The 17,723-nt window shown below is 37.4% G+C and overlaps 2 protein-coding genes across 7 annotated transcripts in view; one reads left to right on the forward strand and one right to left on the reverse strand.

Annotated features, from left to right (window-relative positions):
- Positions 1–17,723, forward strand: part of LOC108049020 — a 105,277-nt gene that overhangs the window by 61,185 nt on the left and 26,369 nt on the right. For all 6 annotated transcript variants that reach the window (XM_017130030.2, XM_017130025.2, XM_017130026.2 and 3 more), the window contains 2 exons: positions 4,997–5,106; positions 6,078–6,243. In XM_017130030.2, the coding sequence (XP_016985519.1) occupies positions 4,997–5,106; positions 6,078–6,243 (276 nt within the window). The remainder of the gene's footprint in view (positions 1–4,996; positions 5,107–6,077; positions 6,244–17,723) is intronic.
- On the reverse strand, positions 13,804–15,672 carry LOC108048965. Its single transcript, XM_017129940.1, has 2 exons — positions 15,519–15,672; positions 13,804–15,170 (listed from the first exon to the last, which is right to left on the reverse strand). The coding sequence occupies exons 1-2, from the start codon at positions 15,670–15,672 to the stop codon at positions 13,804–13,806; spliced, it is 1,521 nt and encodes a 506-aa protein (XP_016985429.1).

The following is a 17,723-nucleotide window of genomic DNA, read 5'->3' on the forward strand; positions in this document are numbered from 1 at the left end:
GGATTTCGCGCAGCATGCGTCGTAAAAAAGTCACGCTAATGCTGCACTTTTTTATACATTTTTTTTTCCTAGGGTGAGTCCTTGCACATTGCGTGTGTGGATATGAATATAAGGGGGGTGGTCCTTTTGGTCCCTGTTGACCCATAAATACGCACGTACGACCCCCGTGACCCCCGTGACCCCGTTGACCCGCCGGGGAACACTGGTCGCAAATGATATGCTTCAATTTAATTACACTGCACTAATCAGCAAAATGCGACAAACCGATGTCTGTCATGCAAAGCGTGTTGCGGTTCTCACGCAGCCAATGACATTTTGCCGTCCCTGGCCAATAATTGGTCAAGATCGATGGCTAAATGCATTTGTATCCAAATGGCCAAATTGCTGACTTTGTAAAAGCCCATACACTTTCACAATTAAGGCCTTTTATATTAAATATTCCATGAAGCCAAAGCCAAGAATATGCTTTCTGGGTGTAAAACGATTTATAGAAAGTTCGATGGGGTTTTGTCTTGCACTTAGTTGCCGAGAAACTTACAATTCACTGGCAACTAAATTAACTTAAAGACCGCAATTGTCATCAATTTTGAAAACTTTGTAATGTAATTATGGAAAATGATGGGTATTTACAATAATTATCGTGAGAAAATAAGGAGTGTTAATGGTAGTTACTTGCGTTATTTAAGAGAACAATTACTTGGAATTTGGTTTTTAATTCTTTGGATAGTTTTGGTATAGGGTAAATTATAGAATCAAGGCTAAGTTTTATGCTCACTCAACAATAACTACGTTTACAATTTAATTATAGAAAAATAAGTTGCCCTTTATTCCACGCGCGAAGTCCCTAGAAAACCAAATTACTTTTCTCCATTAATTAGACTTCAAACCGGTTTAGAATTTCGTGGCATAATTAATTTCGTGGTAAAAGAAAAGTTGGAAAATTGATTAGTACAGTTGCATCGAAGGGTTTCCTCGGTTGTTAAACCGGCCAGGGGCATTGCACTAACGGCGAGGAAAACGTGCAGCCAGCTACAGGCAAATTTCCACCCAGTTTCCCCCATTTTCCCCCTATTTTCCTGCCATTTCCCCAGCACTGTGTAATTTTAATGAAAGTGCACTGAAGTTGACTGGTTTCTGTGCAGCATCCGTGGCTGCTCATGTGCTACTATCCCTAGTCCAATATTATTTACGCTCAATTAAGTTCCTGCACATCCCCCTTTCCGTCTGGATTTTCCCCATTTTCTCCCATTTTCCCCCCGTTTTCCGCAGTGAGAGCTACTTGGATGCAACTATTGCCCCAAACAGATTGCATTCGCAGTCAATTTCTGTTCCTCAGTCTGTTGGCTTTGTCACACAACTGCCACGCCCACCGCCTTTTTTCTTAGAAAGAGGAGTGATACAGCTGTGGTTGTAATACTAATAATAATTTGCATTATTTTCAGAAAAAACTTAAATAAAAATATTTTTTTTTAATTTTTTGATCTTCTAATATATGTGTAATGCAATTAAAGGTGATTTTATAAATTACTATTTAAGTTTAAGTGACTAAAATTCAAATAAATATATATATTAGCAAAGAATTTTTTTAAGTTTTTACCGCTATTCACTTTATTTAAGCGGCATTTCCTTATAGTTCTGTTTAAATTATTCTGTCTTTATTTACCATAAAATATTAACAACAACAAAGAAAATATTTATATGCCACATCCTGTTATCATTTTTGCGAGCCAACAGCTATTATTTTGGCCGTTGCTGTGAGATTTGGCTAAGAGCGCCTGTCACGAGCCATTAGGCAGCCATTGTTTTGGACTGGCCCCGAAAAGCTGGGCATACGAATACAATAAAAGCCGAATTCCAACCCCTTGCCCTTATCCTTGCCCCTATATATATATATTTTCCAGCCATCTCAAAAAGTTAACGCTTGATTTCTGCACTAAAACCCAGAAGTTTGCCATTCTTTTGGGTCATTAGTTGGTAATTTATCAAAGTCATGAATTTATATTATACACCCGCTTCCTGCCACGCCCCCTTAAAAGAGCCGTGGCCACCGCCCCCTGGCAGCTGCAGAGTGCAGATGCAAAGTTTTCAATGCGGCAGCTGTCATAAAGGCAAATGGGAAAAGGAGGAAGCCAAGTCAAGTCGACTAAAGTCAACTTAAGGCGGGGCAATAAAATATGAGGAGCCCGACGAGAATCGGAAATGAGGTGGCTGCTCCACCCCAAGTAATGGCCCTCCATTTTGTCGTCTTTCAATTAGTCAAATTTGTAGCGCGATTCTGATTAAAATTCGCCAGCAGCGTAAATAGTTTTTCCCATTTTAATGGACCATTAAACTCAAACAATCGAGGGTCGAATCGTGTGGAGAGGACTCTCTTGGAAAAAAGTGAAGTGCTGACTCGTACACAGAGAGAATCTTGGGGATTCCTCGGCTTAATTATATACTCCAGCGATTTAAAGTCCCCAGCAATTTATATAAAATATACATAATCATTAAAATATAGACCTAATTTTAAAATACGAAAAAAAAAGTAGCACCATTATTATTGAAATACTGCTTATTATCGTTATACAAAATTACTCTTATATCATTTTAGTTATATTATATATATTATATATTACATATTTAAAGGCAACGATAATCAATTCCAAATATTTATTTTAATATTATTTTTTTTATATTTAGACAATAAAATTCAAACTTTACTTTAATTAAATATTTTCCACAATTGTGACTCAGTTTTATCATAAAAAATTAATTCAATCGACTTACAGAATATTCAGGGAATCAAATCGTTAAGCCAAAGTTGTTTTATGAAATCTTTAAAATTATATAACACGTTATGTTTTCACTAGGAAAAAGCGCCAATCATTTTTTTTATAATTGGGCAGGTCCCACAAATAAATAAAAGTACAAGTGGTAGCTATTTTCGCGCAGTGCAGCCTAGGTGAGTTATGTCCATGACCTGAACCCAGCCGAATGACAGCCCTTTTGAGTGTCCCATCCTGGCCATTTGTGTTGCTCATTTCGGTCGCTTGTTCTGCACTTGACAATGCAATTTGCGGCAGACTCCAGATTCCAGATACCAGACTGCAGATTGCAGATTGTAGATTGCCGCAATGAATCGCCAGCTTTTTGCCACAGGTCCACTTTCCACTTTTCACCTTCCACCTTCCCCTGCTGCCGGTCATCTCGACATTCATTGCATTAGTTTTGGGAGCTTAGCTCTTGGCCAGCAGACCAATTAGGTGGGCCCCAGTTCCAGTCGGTTGCCGAAATGCAAATGCAAATGCCACAGAGGGACTCGCCCGGTTCATTAATGCAAAAATATGCGTAAAGTTTTCGGCCCGCATTGGCAGTGGCCAGGAATTCCTGGCATCCACTGCATGGCCAGTTTTCTGGATATGAATGCGGGCGGGCTTCCTTCCTGACCACCCTCTCCCCCACTCCACCCACCACCCACCAATTGTATCGAAAGCGGGAAAATTTAAGGAGCCAAAAGTAATTCAAGTTCGGAACAGCAATTGTGGGGAATTATGAACACTGGCAGTGGCATTTTAATTCGATTTTTGGTTAGCATTTATGGTTGATATTGTTGCCTTTCTTATAGAGCATCAGAAAACAAAACAAAGAAAAGCTTAATACTGTAAAAATATTAAAGTAAAATAAATAAAATATATATATATATATTCACATCAGCGAAGTCATAAGTGAATTATCCATACAAATAGTGTCTTGCCCACCATAACTGATTTCATAATATGACGTATACGCCCATAATATCAAGTATACGCCCAGTGGAGCAATATTGTGAAGCATTTGAATTTGTAAGACACTTCCACATAATTCCATTGAATCGAATTCAATAAACCATGCACATTTCGAAGCTATTTGCACTGCCAATGAAATGCGAATCACATTTGATGATTGCCCTGGAACCAAGTGCTTTAGACAGTTTCGAATTTGAGCTGATGACCATGATGATCATGGCAATGATCTGGCCCTTTCCCCTCCAACTCTGAGCTCATAATGTGTTTCCGCTTGCCTAATTCATTTAATTATGATTTCCGGTGTTGAGGCGAACTGAGTGCCGAACAGCGAGTCCTGCGAAAGGATGTGTGAGCCACGCACACGTGCCCAATATTACCGCTACTTGATTGCTAGGTCCTTTTTTGGTAGAACCCCCCAGCTCCCCCCAAAAAAAAATCATTGCAAAAAAGGCTTGGAAATGGGGAAACACGGCTAACAAAATACTCTTGGCAAACAAAGAGGGATTTCTGAATTGGGAACTAAGTTATTATATATGATTCGCTTCTGCCTAATTTCTGCATTTTTGTCAACCATTTAATCAGTTTTATAATAGCATATACATTTGAAGATGAACCTCTCTAAAGTTAAATTTCCAATACTTTTCATTAAGCAAGAAAACCAAATTTAAGCAAAATAAAAGTAACAATTTCTTGCAAGCCAAGACCATTTTTCAGCACTCTCACTGCTGAAGATGTGGCTTAAGATAAGTTTTTTCTCAGCTGGGTCCAGATGGATTATGATTGCCTCCAAAGTTGGCTTAAACTCGGCCATAGAGTATAGGGTATGGGGTATGGGGTACAGGGTATTGGTATAGTATGTGGCATGGGTAGCAACATTACCAACCATTCATCAACTCCCGACAAGCAACAATTTTCCCATTCCGCAAGGATATCTATCCTTTTGCAATTTGCTTGTATTAGAAACTCATTTCCGTTTGTAATTGAGTCACTGCTGGCAGCTGGTGCATGTGGTGTGTAGTAAAGTAGGTGGTTCCATTTTCCATTTTCCATTTTGCCCACAATATGCCGATGGTTATGCAAATTAATGGGCATGCCAGCTGGCTGACTGGCACTGTTCGGTTTTTGGTCTTCTGGTCGGGATTTCCATCCTCCTGTCTTCCAGCTTTTCTCTTTCCCGATGAATTGATTCGCCCAACTGAAGTGTGTGTTCTTTTTGCTCCGCATTTCAGAACCATCGCCGCTGTACGACAACAATCACTATCATGAGGAGTGCCTGCGTTGCAATTCCTGCGGTCTGAACTTGACTGGGCCCAACCAGAAAAGGGCTAGGAGATTCAAGGTGAGTGCAGTTCCAGCTGGGAATAAATAACTAAATAAGTAGACTCAACATCGCATCCCCCGAAAAATAATACCACAATTCGCGATCTGTATTTAAAGGCTTGATAAACTTGTAGTATATTAACTAAACTATTGTTACCTAAATTCTAAACTATAGAATATAAAAACCCTCTAAGTAATATGCATTATTTCTTTCGATAAATGAGTAGGCTTTAAATTAATAACTTAACTAACTAATTAACTAACTGATTAACTTATCATGTAGTTTATTTTTAAGAGAATGCCTTCTGAACTTAATCTATGGGTGACAACAATGTTTTAATATTTTTGTAAAAGGTAATTTTTCAAAATGTTGAACAGATTAAAGCTACATTTTTGTTGGCTATTCTCAGTCATACTAAAATTTTACTTTGCGAAAAATTCTATCATTTTCCATTTCCTTATCATTATTACTTATTTATTTTATTTTCTCACGCACTTGGCAAAGGGTCTCATCCAAAATTAATTGAAGAACAAAGAAGCTTTTGAAAATTTTTGTGTCATTGTGATTCACATAAATAAATAAACACTGAGTGATGTTGAATCCCATGTAGGAAGGTCTTAAAGAACTCTTTAACATACAAAACAAAAATTAAGCAAGCTGTCAGAGTGTCTAGTCTTCAATATTTATATTCAATTTTAAAATATATACTGTATATAATGTCACGAAAAATGCAGAAATGATTTCCAATTCAGGAGGCATATTTATTCGTCAATTCATCTGAAATGCATTCGGCCCAAAAAGGCGAACTCATTACGGATGACGGATGCACGGCAAGTGGCTTAATCAAAATTACAAATGAGCCGTCAGAACAGAAAAAAGTGGAGCCCGAATAAATCATTTACGATGAATCCAGGCAGGAATCCAGTGAAAATCCCTCTCTAATTTTTTTTATTTTTTGTATTTTTTTCGTTCCTTCTTACATCCTGCAGAACCAGATCCTGTGCGACCTGCATTTCGCGGACGTGGCCCTAATGGAGTGCTCCGATTTCATGCAGCAGCTGCGGAGCTTCAAGCCGCAATCCTTGGGCTGCGCGGTGGCCAGGCGCAAAAGTTCCACGACGCTGATATTCCCGCTGCCACCGCAAGCTTGCTCAGGTATGTACATCATACACTTTACACATATGCGAAATGTACGAAATGTACGGAAAATACGGTGGGCGATGGGCACATTTCACGGGTATTATGGCCGGATCGGGACAGGGCTGAGCGCAGTAGTCCAGCAGATACCCTGGGAAATCAGCTACGAGGGCATTATGCCAAAGTATTCACTTAAAGTATTCATTTCAATTACTTATGAAAAAACATAGCTGTGAATGGCATCACATAGTACCTGCTAGGCATTGGTATTCAATTTAAATAAATTTAAACTAAATATATTTCGTAAAAATATTTATATTCAATTTAAGGCATACCAAAATTTCATTGCCACTTTTAACTTTATAATTTACATTACTTTTACAACATTTAAAAAGCAAGATCATCAATCTATATCACATTCTTAAATTTTATTTACATTTTTGGAATATAAATATTTAATTTTATTTATTAAAGAAATACAAAAACTAAAGAGAAATTGATTTTATGAAAATATATTTATTAAGTTTCGCGTATACCACGATTTTATTGCCATAAATGTCTACATTTAAATTCATATTTATTAAAACAGTGCTGCCATTTAATCTTAAATATCCCAATTCTTATCAGAGTTGTGCAATATGAAAATAAAATATGCGTTTTAAAATTGAATTAATTAAAAAAATGTGTAAAAAAAAATATGTCATTGAAATAAAAGCATAAACGTTTCAACTTGTAAGGAGAACTTGAGCGATGTCATACTCCGAAATAAAATGGGATATATCCCATTCGAATAAGCAAGAAACCCTTCTATGGCACAAAGTTCTGCTTTTTTTTTGTTTTTGTTGTCCCGTGTGTGTGTGTGTGTGCGTGGCGTCATCATTATAATTCAAATGAGATTTGCGCGCACAGCAATCTACTCACCCACAAACACACACACACACAGACACGGTGAAAGCAGAGAAAGCGGAGAAAGGGGGAAAGAGAGGCGAGAGCGCCACGTCTACAAGTTGGAGAATGTTTGGCATTTTGCATAATAAAGTTGTTCAAACATATTTGACGTCGGGTTGCGCACTCACACATTCGTACTAATACACACACAACGTCACACACACACACACACACACACAGACAGATAGAGCCGCCATTTTTCGCTGACATAAACTTTCAATTCGGTTTTCATTTTACTTTATTTCCTTTCCTTTTTTTTTTTGCTTTTTTCGGCGCTCGCAAACGATTTAATTAAAATCCCCAAAAACAGGCAGAAAGCAAGCGGATGAAATACATAACATTTCTTAACATTATTTATCAGTTCTCTTATATGGTATCTGTATCTGTATCTGTATGCGCGAGCAGGAATGCAAAGTTTATTAACTGGATTTTTATTGCAAAACTTTTGGCCCAAACTCAGAGCCGTTTGGCGTCCATTTTAATTACAAAAAGCCGAAATAAGCGAAATCGCGAAAGCCGGAATCAGTTGAATATTATTGCCATACACTCTCTGCCTCCGTCAATGATGATGATGGAATTAACTTGACATCCGGCAGTATTTCTGAATTTTATTCAATGATTTCACGACCAATTAGGGCAAATCCGCCAGCAAGGCTATCGGGCTTTGAACCAAATGACCAACTCAAAAACAATCAATTAAATAGAAAACATATTTCCATATTATAATATTTAAAATAGGTTCAAAAAAGAATTTTCAAACTAAACATGATTTTAATTAAATTAAATGTAAATGGGAATCTAATGCTCACTTGTATTTTCTCTAAAAAGTAGAAGTCATGGAAGCAACAAGTTACATCACATACATATTTAATACAACCAAAAAACCCACAAATACGGATTCACACGGAACTTTATACCTTTGACTAAAACCAGAGAAAAAATGCCTTTTTCAAAAGCTCCAAACGATGTAAAATCTCAACCAAAGGAAAAATATTTGTTGGTTTTATGCAATTATTTTATCAGAATTCGTCAAATGCATATAAGCTGTCAAAGGGTTTTAAAATGTTTGCTAAAACATGTCACATTTGAGCAGCAGGCATAAATGTGTTTTAAATACCTTTTATAAATATTCAAAGGTAAATTTTAGACTCAAAGCAACCGCAATTCTTGAAAATGTTATGTAACTTGGCACCTTTGAAAGGTTTTACATTAGATTTCTGTCAATCCGGATGCAAAAATAACAATTGAATTTATTCGATGGGAATTTATTGCGGAATATTATATACATATACAATATTATATACATACAAATAAATTTTTGCTTACTGATTATTCATTAAAGGCAATTGTAAATAATTTTCCGCCTTGAACCCAAAAACTGTTGATGACTGGAAAATAGTTAAGTAGTGTAAGTAAGTGACTGTCATTAAACTTGACATGTTTCACTTGCATTTAGCAATGGAATTTTTCAACACAATCCACCCACATCCGCATTTACATCCGCACACACATCCGCATCCGTTTTTCCTTAGCGTATGTATTAGAGTTCAACTGCGCTCATTTGAAGCGACATTAAGTGTGCACTCGAGTAAAGTGATTTGATGCGTGTCACATTCGAGTGCAGCACTTGCTGCTTAGAAACGACACCCCATATTTTCCCAGAAAAAGGAAAGCTTTGTAAAAAAAAAAGAAAGAAAAACGCAATACAGTTGCTAAAAAAAAATGCTGCAGTGAACAACAACGCTTGTTCTTTTTTCATCTTACCACGATTTTAATTTTCTTGCTAATAAAAAAAACAAAAAAAAGTAATATTTTTGTACCTCCTGTTTATCAAAGAAAAATTAAAGAATTCAAAATGGCAAGTGATTTCTAAAATAACTTTAAAATGTGACAGCTCAGTAATAATGATCGTACTACTTTTACAAATTCAATTTTCGAATGATTTATTTATTATTAATGCTATCTTTAATTTGTATTTTTTTAAATATCCAACAAATCTTGTTTACCTACAAATCGATGAAAGGTAGCTGAAATAAATTTTGCGTGGAAATCTTTTAAAAAAACAAATAATGTCGTCATCAATGGCATAAATTGTTGGTCAATACAAATTAATGTATAACAAAAAATAATGGAAATAAAAAATGGTGGCAAATATTGACAAAGAGAATTAATACTTAAATTGATGGAAACAGATTTCTTGCTTTATTTGTCAACATTCAATGAAAAGCTTTTATTTTCGTATGCATAATATAGGCTTTAGAGTCTGGACTTAATTAAATTAAAATGAACAATAAATAAAGTGATTGAGACTTCAGCGAATAGAAGAAGTTTCCCTACAAACGAGCCCCTAAAAGTATGAGTTCCATTCTGGAAAAGATCAGGGGCCTGGGGTCATCAAATAGATTAAATAAATACAGTAAATAAATCATTTAGCCTCGGCACAAGTAACGTATACGCCACATAGGTCACGGAGCACACGTTTATGGCCCAAATCGCGCTTCAGAGTTATAAACACGTATTATATGCCATTCCAAAAAGCAGCAAAAGCCCACGCTTAGATCCATGTGAGTACGTGACAATTAAATTTATGAAATGCTATAGCCCAGCCGGAGGAGGCCAAAAGGTGGAGAGTCCTGCAAATCCGAATCCGAGTTGAAAAGTCAGTTCAAGGGGGCGCGTGACTGTTGCCAAAATGGTGGCAAGTTGGCCCATTAGGGGAATTCAGCCAATACAATGATATCCTTGAACGAGGCCATGGATTTGGGCCCGTTCTTAAATGTATTTCCAAGAAGGCTACTAACTGTGTTAACTTCAAAATTGGATAGCTTTAATCGGTCGAAACAAAAATGAACCACTACTAAACATAGATTTCGAATCATTGTATTTAATAGCTCAGTTTGAGTTTTCAGCAGTGAAATTAGTAAAATAATAAATAAGGCCTAATGAAAACCAAAACATTCTTACAACGAAAAAGTCTTTTGTAACAGAAATCTGGAGTGTCCTTAAGATTTTCAAAGATAAGTGTTTGGAAATTAAAGTCCCAAAAATGTGATGAATACAAGAGTGAATGGAAAAAGTGCTGCATTTTGTACAAGCCTCGTTTTATTCCAGCAATATTCGCTATAAGGATCCATCAAGGCATTCATTTGGGCCAAGTTACGACCGGCAATAATCAGAGCCTTCAGTTTGGAGGCCCGTATATCTTCTATTATTCACTGCCTTGTCATCTGCTGTTGGCCATAAATTTAACCGTGAATTCGGGCACGCCCCCTACGCCCACCTGCTCGGCCATTTACATTTTAATATGCATTATTAGCGGGATAATTGTTTGGGAATATTGCCCAAGAATAGGCAGCCATAAAAACATGTCGCCTCCAGGACGACCAACACCACTCCCCCCCAACACCCCTACACCCCTCAATTTGTCACTTTGCCATTCCATTTTGGTGGGTATTGGTGGGCTGGCCACGCCCCCTTCGTTGTCACTTGTGCCATAATAAATTCAAAAGGCCGCCATGAAAAGGAAAAAATTGTCGCGCACTTTTAACGTTCATTTGTCAGCTCGGTTTCGCTGCCTTTTACATAGGTTTCCCTCACCATTTTAATATTTTAATATGTCCTGGCACGCATTTTCCTCTCACTTGTTTGGTGAAAAATGAATTTCATTTTTGCCTGCGATGTCGTTGTGTGGATTTTAATAAATAGAGTTATAATAGCCGCTCCCTTCAAGTTGAGAAGGAAATTAATATAACAAGTCGATTGTTTACGACTAAGTTTGGCAATCGAAAGAAAAATGGTGAAAAACCAAAGCATTTTTCACAGCATATCGAATGCCATTTGCTCAGACTTTCTTCCTTGACTTCTCAACAGGAACTTACCACTTTTATTCCATTGGTTTTTAAGCTATTATTTTAATTAAATAAAAACCACATCCAAAAAACTAAAGTTACGTTTTTCATTTTCAAGCAAACTATCATCATTAGTTTCCCAAAAAATCAATTAGAATATGGACTCAGCATTTAATATTTTAAAGAGCTGGAAAAGTAAAGTGTGTTGCAGGATTTTTAAAACCATCACAAATTGCAAAATACTGTCAGTACTTTGAAAACATTAAATGAAGCTTATCCTGCCGTTTCTATTCCTTGAAATTGTTATTTCCTTTCTCTCAATCGTCAATATAAACGGAATATCTGTTGTCTAATTGAAATGCCATGTTAGAAAGGCAAGGAAATGCATTGCACAATGCAGGATTAAATTCAGTTTTTTCCTGTTTCCCTAAGGCTCACTTCGCACTAATTGAAAATGTATACCACTGGCATGGTTCAAAAGCACCACGGGGCGTATACGCATTTTTAAAAATATGAGAAATTCCTGGGTCATACAGCTAGCTCGTTTTTTTTTCCAAAACAGTCAAAGAAATCCCGGTTGCCTTATTTCTTTTTTTTTCCCTTTATTAAATGATAAATCTCTGAATTCTGAAGCGAGCCTCAAAAAATAAAAAAAATTTGCACGGCTTAATTTCAATACTGTCAAAGAGATTCTTATCAAAATCGGAAAAAATCCACAATTTTTTAATAGCAAAAAGTGATAGAAATCAATCAAAAAATATCCTGAAACAAAGCTCCGAAAATTAAAAGAAAAAATCTTTAAATTCAAAAATTTGGTGTAATAAGCCAATCCGAAAAACAAGTAAAAACCTGAAAGCCTTTTTGGCTTCACTGCAGGCATTTTTCAATAAGTGCCACAGGGCGTTTACGTAACTAAGGACATATAATAGTATTCTGCATTTATCCTCATGAAATTTCTGCCCTTTGCTTGTGCACTCAATGGCATTCGTTTCACTGGACATTTGAAAATCCCATAAGTATGAGTGTCTCATGGCACAAACAAAAAACAAAAACCTCTTGGCAAAGCAAGCATCTAATAAGTGAAAAATGGAAAAGTCACAGTACAGGCTCTGTTTTTGAGTTTTCTGACTTTCATTTGTCACTAATTAAAAAGCAGCATTGTCAATGGCACACTGGGCGTATACGTAATGTGAGGCAAGTCAAATAAATCCAAAAATAATAATAAATAAATGTCAAAGATCTGACAACCTTTTTGGCTTTACTGCAGGAATTTCTCAATAAGCTGCACAGGGCATATACAAAAGTGTAAATACCTAAAAATTATTATGAAATTTCGAGTCACTTACACAATCACAAATTAAGAAACAAAGCTCACCTCAAGTTACTAATTGAAAAGTCACAAAGCAGGCTTTGTTTTCGAGTTTTCCATGCTTCATTCGTCACTAATTGAACGGTAGCATTGTGAAGAGCACACTGGGCGTATACGCAATGTGGGACAAGTCAAACTCTTATTAGCCCTTGGTATGAAAAATCCACAAAAGATTTCTATATTCAGAAGCTTGTCCAAAATCTGATAAAATTAGCAACTTTCATATAAATATTTGGTTAGTACGAAAATTCCACATTAAAATCTAAAAAACTAAGTTCACCCACTTAAAAACTGACTAATGAAAAAGTCACAATGCTGGCTCTATTCTTGAGATTTTCAAGCCTAATTCGTCACTAATTGAAAAACAGCATTGTTGGCCAAAAGCAGTAGTTCTTTGTTTGAACGGAATGCAACGGATGACCGAATCAAAAGTCTCAAATTCTCAAATTCTGCCTCTCCACACAAAGTAGATTGGCATAAATTTCTCTGTTCCTCTTCGAAATTGCAATGTAAAGCAAATTAATTTTTGCCCATTGAAAGTGGGAAAATAGAGGGAAATGGCAGTGGAAATGCGAGTGGAAAATTGAAATGGTTGCTTACTGTGGCTCTACTAAGGCTTCCCATTGACATTGAATTCGTGCAACACTGGGATTTTCGTTTAATTAAGTTGAAAACAAAACGCCGCAAGGAATCTGTCAATTAACTAGTTTTGTAAACTATTAAGAAACATGTATTTGCAGCAATTTAAATGTGCAATTCTTAATTGTTTTAAATAAGAGAAAGAAAATGAAAACCCTTTGTTCTAATAATACTTTTGTAAACGATTGATTGCTTATTAACCAGTTGAGTTTTTGGCAATTATAATTGTAATGGTAAAATCATTTGTTTTTGAGCAAACAAAAATACTGCAAACGAAATAATTTATTAAACATTATTAGTATGCAAAACACAACAGGAACTTAGCCATAAAACACAATAATGCAATGTTAACTTTAGTGACTTTAAAACATTAACATTTGCCACACAAATATTTTTGGAAAATCGAGAGAAAATTATTCTTAATCCCGCTCCTTAAAGTGAATGTGAAAAACCATAAGCACTTATATGTTTATTTTGGTGGTGCAAAATTAAAAAGGTGCAAGGACGATATCTATGGCTTATCAATTATATAACTTCACCCCTTGGATTGCAGTATGTTTATTCGGTCGACCCTGAGTAGTTAGTGCCCTCGATGCGGCTAAGCTAAATGGAAAAGCAAACTTTTGTGGCACACACACTGTGCCGCACTCTGTCAATAAGCAATTATTATCCTGCTGACGTGGTGGCCCGGGGTCAAAAGGTGGCACGTACTGGCGGACACGTGGCCTCCGATTTAAGCCTCTTAAATGTACCGAAAAAGCAATTAAAATATAATCAATATGCCCCCCAGCCCAACTGTCGATGGATGGCCATTGAGTTGTGGATGAGTTGGTGCTGGAATCGCCGGATATTGTCATCCTGTTTGGGCGGCGGATCCTCAAGGGTCTTGGCATTGTCCACATGCCGATAATGCTGAAGCTGGCCAAGATCGATGGGCACACCCAACGGAGCACAGGCATCCCTCCAATCGAGGGCAAAATGATTGTGCACCACGGTCACATGGGCGGTATTGTGCAGACACTTGATCGCCAAATTGGGATTCAAATGTTTGGCCACGCGCACCAAATGCCTCAGCATATAGAAGTGCTCGGGTATTGTCTCATCCGCGGCCAGTTCCTTGGGGAAATACACGTTCTGGAAACAATAGCCACACCGGGCCGTGCAATTCACATCCTCCGCCTGCAGATCCTCCAGCAAATCTGGCCAATTTCGATTCTCACCCAACGGCATGATCACCTCGTCCACATCCATCACGGCCACAAAGTCAAAGTCATACAAACTGCGGTACAGACAGTCGTTGTACAGGAGGACTTCGGCCATCTTCAATGGCAGATACCCTTTGGTGTCATTGAGGAATTGGAATTTCCTGAGATCCAAGAGGCCATCCCGCGACCTGGTGTAGTGGGCCAGGGTCCTCGAGGTGTTCGGATGCAGTTCACCAATGTCGTAGGCGGTTATCCTGCCGGCACCCAGCAACCTCATCAGTTCCAGCCACTCCACCAGTCGCTCGGACATATCGGAATCGGGGAAACGCAGAAACTTGACACACACTCCGGTGCGCAGGCGGGGATTTGGTCTGGCTGCCTCCTTCTCCTCCTCCTCCTCCGCCGGCGGTTGGAACACTTTCAGGGCATTCTGCGGCACGGCACAGGTGTTGCCCAGCACCAGGCTAACCAGCTGGGGAATCCTCGCCGATTGCATCCGGAATGTGAGCAGTGTGGGATAGGCCAGACCCTCGGCATTGCCCCAGGTCACGTACCAGGCCAGTTTCGTCTGGTGCAGGATGGCCAATTCCGGCCGGGTGTCCCCCTCGAACCACATCCGCAGGTGGGTGGCCGGATAGGGACCCGTGCAGGTGGTCACCATGACCAGGACCATCACCTCCGGCACAGTGGGCCTGCGGTCGTAGTAGGCACCGTATAGGTAGTAGCTCAGGTTCTCATGCTGCACATGCTGGAAGTGCGGATTCTGGAACTCGATATTCTCGAAACGGGGAAACGAGGAGCACTCATCTCCCTGGGCGAAGTCCTCGTTGCCCCGCAACAGTGCCTCCAGATCCTGCTCCGCATAATCCGGCCTTGGAGGAAGGTAGTCCTCCTCCTTTTCCACTGCCTCCTTTGCATATCCGCTGAATACGGCAACTGCGAAATAGTCAGAGATATATTTATATTACTCCCAAATATATTTAGATATATTTAGATTACTCCCAAATATATTTAGATATATTTAGATTACTCCCAAATATATTTAGATATATTTATATATTATGGTTGCAAATACCAGAAATTCAATCTTACTATTAATCGTAAAAAATACAATCAAATAATCATTTTGATTGATAGAAATTCCACGAATCACAAGCAATTTAATAGATTTTTTATTTTGACAAGAAAACCAATTATTGACCTTAAACAAGAACTTTTATATAGCAACGTTTAACGATAAGGCTTAAACTATAATATTGTAAGTCAAATAAATAGTACTCCTACCTTTAGGGTGCAAGGGCGAGGGGATGGGTGAAGTTTCCGGAAAGTAAAGAGGTTGCTGCAACGGTCTGGTTAATTGGAAAAGCAGAAAGAGGAAAGTGGCACCGAGCACCAGAATAAGAGGCGCTTTAAAAGTGCGAAGCTGATTGTAGAACATCGCGAATCGCCTCCAATCGATTACTGAATTGAAGTCACTTCTGTTCTAGCTTCTTAAGCAATTCCAGTAAGTGCCACTACCAATTTTGTAGGGCCTATCACCTACATATGTAGTGACAAAAAATAATAAAATAATTACATACAGTCATTGGCAAAAAATTAGCAACACCAGTTCGCCGGTTTTTTTTTAACATCAATCTTTTGTAAGCCTTACTAAATATAAAATGCCGAAACTTGTATAAAATATAAAGTGCAACTTCATAAGTCATACGTAAAATGAATAAGTATTTGCAATTTTTGCTGCTTCGAACTCAATCTATTTTTTACAATTTGCCATTTGTTTTTATAATTTATTGATTCGTTAATTTAAATGTTCAACAAAACTTATAACTACTCCTATTAAAATTAGTGAAAAACTTACCGAATTCGCAATGTGGTGTTGGAATTTATGTTACACAGCTGCATCGACGCAAAACAATAGATGCATTCAAATTTGCCTAGAAACACAATTAGTAAGCCAAATAGCAATGTCTTTATTTAGAACGCAATGCGTAAACTTACTCAGTTTTTTAACTAGTTTGACTAGTTTCTTATTTTGTAAGACAGGTTACGAATGACAAATTTAGCATTCAGTGGATAAAACAAAATGTTATTTGTATAATAATTGCATTTTTATAGATAGTTTATTAGTTATTATGCGTATACTTACATATTTCAAAAAGAGCAACTAATTAGTTGCCAATGGCTGTATTTATCTATCATAGTTGATAAGATAACTTTAAGAAAGATACTTTCTCTTTTTGGGAATACATGATAAGCGAGTATTGACATTTTTAATTAATTTCAAGACAGTGCGTGAAACACGTTTTAAAAGTGCTTATTTTCAGCTTCATTTAATAATTAAAACAAAACAAATATTTAAAAATATATATTTTAAAACTAATTCAGTTATAGATTTTTATTTTATAAAATGATTTTTAAAGAACAACATTTTATTATAAATATATAATCTTTTCAACAATTTTGGTTACCCTATAATTAGTTTAATTACCAATAACCAGTTTAGTCGTCAGTTTATAAAAATTACGAGATAGTCTTGAAACGTAAATTTAAACTCTTAAAATGGTATTGTATGTACTTGAATGTAGGCTATAAAAATAAAACCAAAAATCGCAGAGGCAAGATTTGTCATTCGGTTAAGTCCCGAATATATATCCACCAGCTCCTGGGCAATCTTTTCATTTAAATTAAGCTGCTCATGTATCGGGAAAAGTGGCCAATCGGCGGGGGGATTTTTCCAAAGGTAATATGGCCCTTAACAAGCGGCAAACAAGCCGAGTCCGATGGATGGAGTCATTATTATTATTATGTATGTACGTCAACCTTAACTTGGCAATGGCCAATGGCCAAAATGACAAAAGCAGTGGTCGTCGGAGATCGGGGGGATAACCCCCCGATATATATATATATATTTATGGGGTATATATCTGCGGGAAATGGCAGTAAGCCTGGCGTAGGCAGCACCTGCATTAAATTATTGATTCGATTTCGCGCCCGGTTCGTTTTTATTGTGGCGAACTTTTTGTCTGAATGAATTGTAGCCGACTGGCATTGTCAAAGTTTGGGTCCACCCTGGGCAGACACCCACCCACGCACACTCACACCCACACCCACACTCACACACCTGCCTGTCTGTCAGTCTGTCACGTTGCCTTTCCAATTTTTATGTGTGCGGGTGTACGGGTATGTGTGTTTGCGGGGGCGGCTGCCACGCCCAGAAACGGCATAACAATAACAAAAATAACAGCAACAGACAGGCAGAAATTTATGTGTGCGTCGCAGAGCGTTTCCTTAAATGCACTCACTGAGCGAAAAAAAAACTAAGGATAATAGGAAATAAAAATCGAAAATCTAAGGCTTAAAAATTTGCATTTATTTAATTATATTGGAACCTTTGCCATTAAACTATTGTCTACAAACAAGCTTTTGTACCTTGTCGGGTAATTCATTTTATTATAGGTGTATAAAATTATTTAAGCTTCCTCTGAAATT

This window comes from Drosophila rhopaloa, unplaced genomic scaffold (assembly GCF_018152115.1).
Source record: "Drosophila rhopaloa isolate 14029-0021.01 unplaced genomic scaffold, ASM1815211v1 contig_3, whole genome shotgun sequence".
Lineage (NCBI taxonomy): Eukaryota > Metazoa > Arthropoda > Insecta > Diptera > Drosophilidae > Drosophila > Drosophila rhopaloa.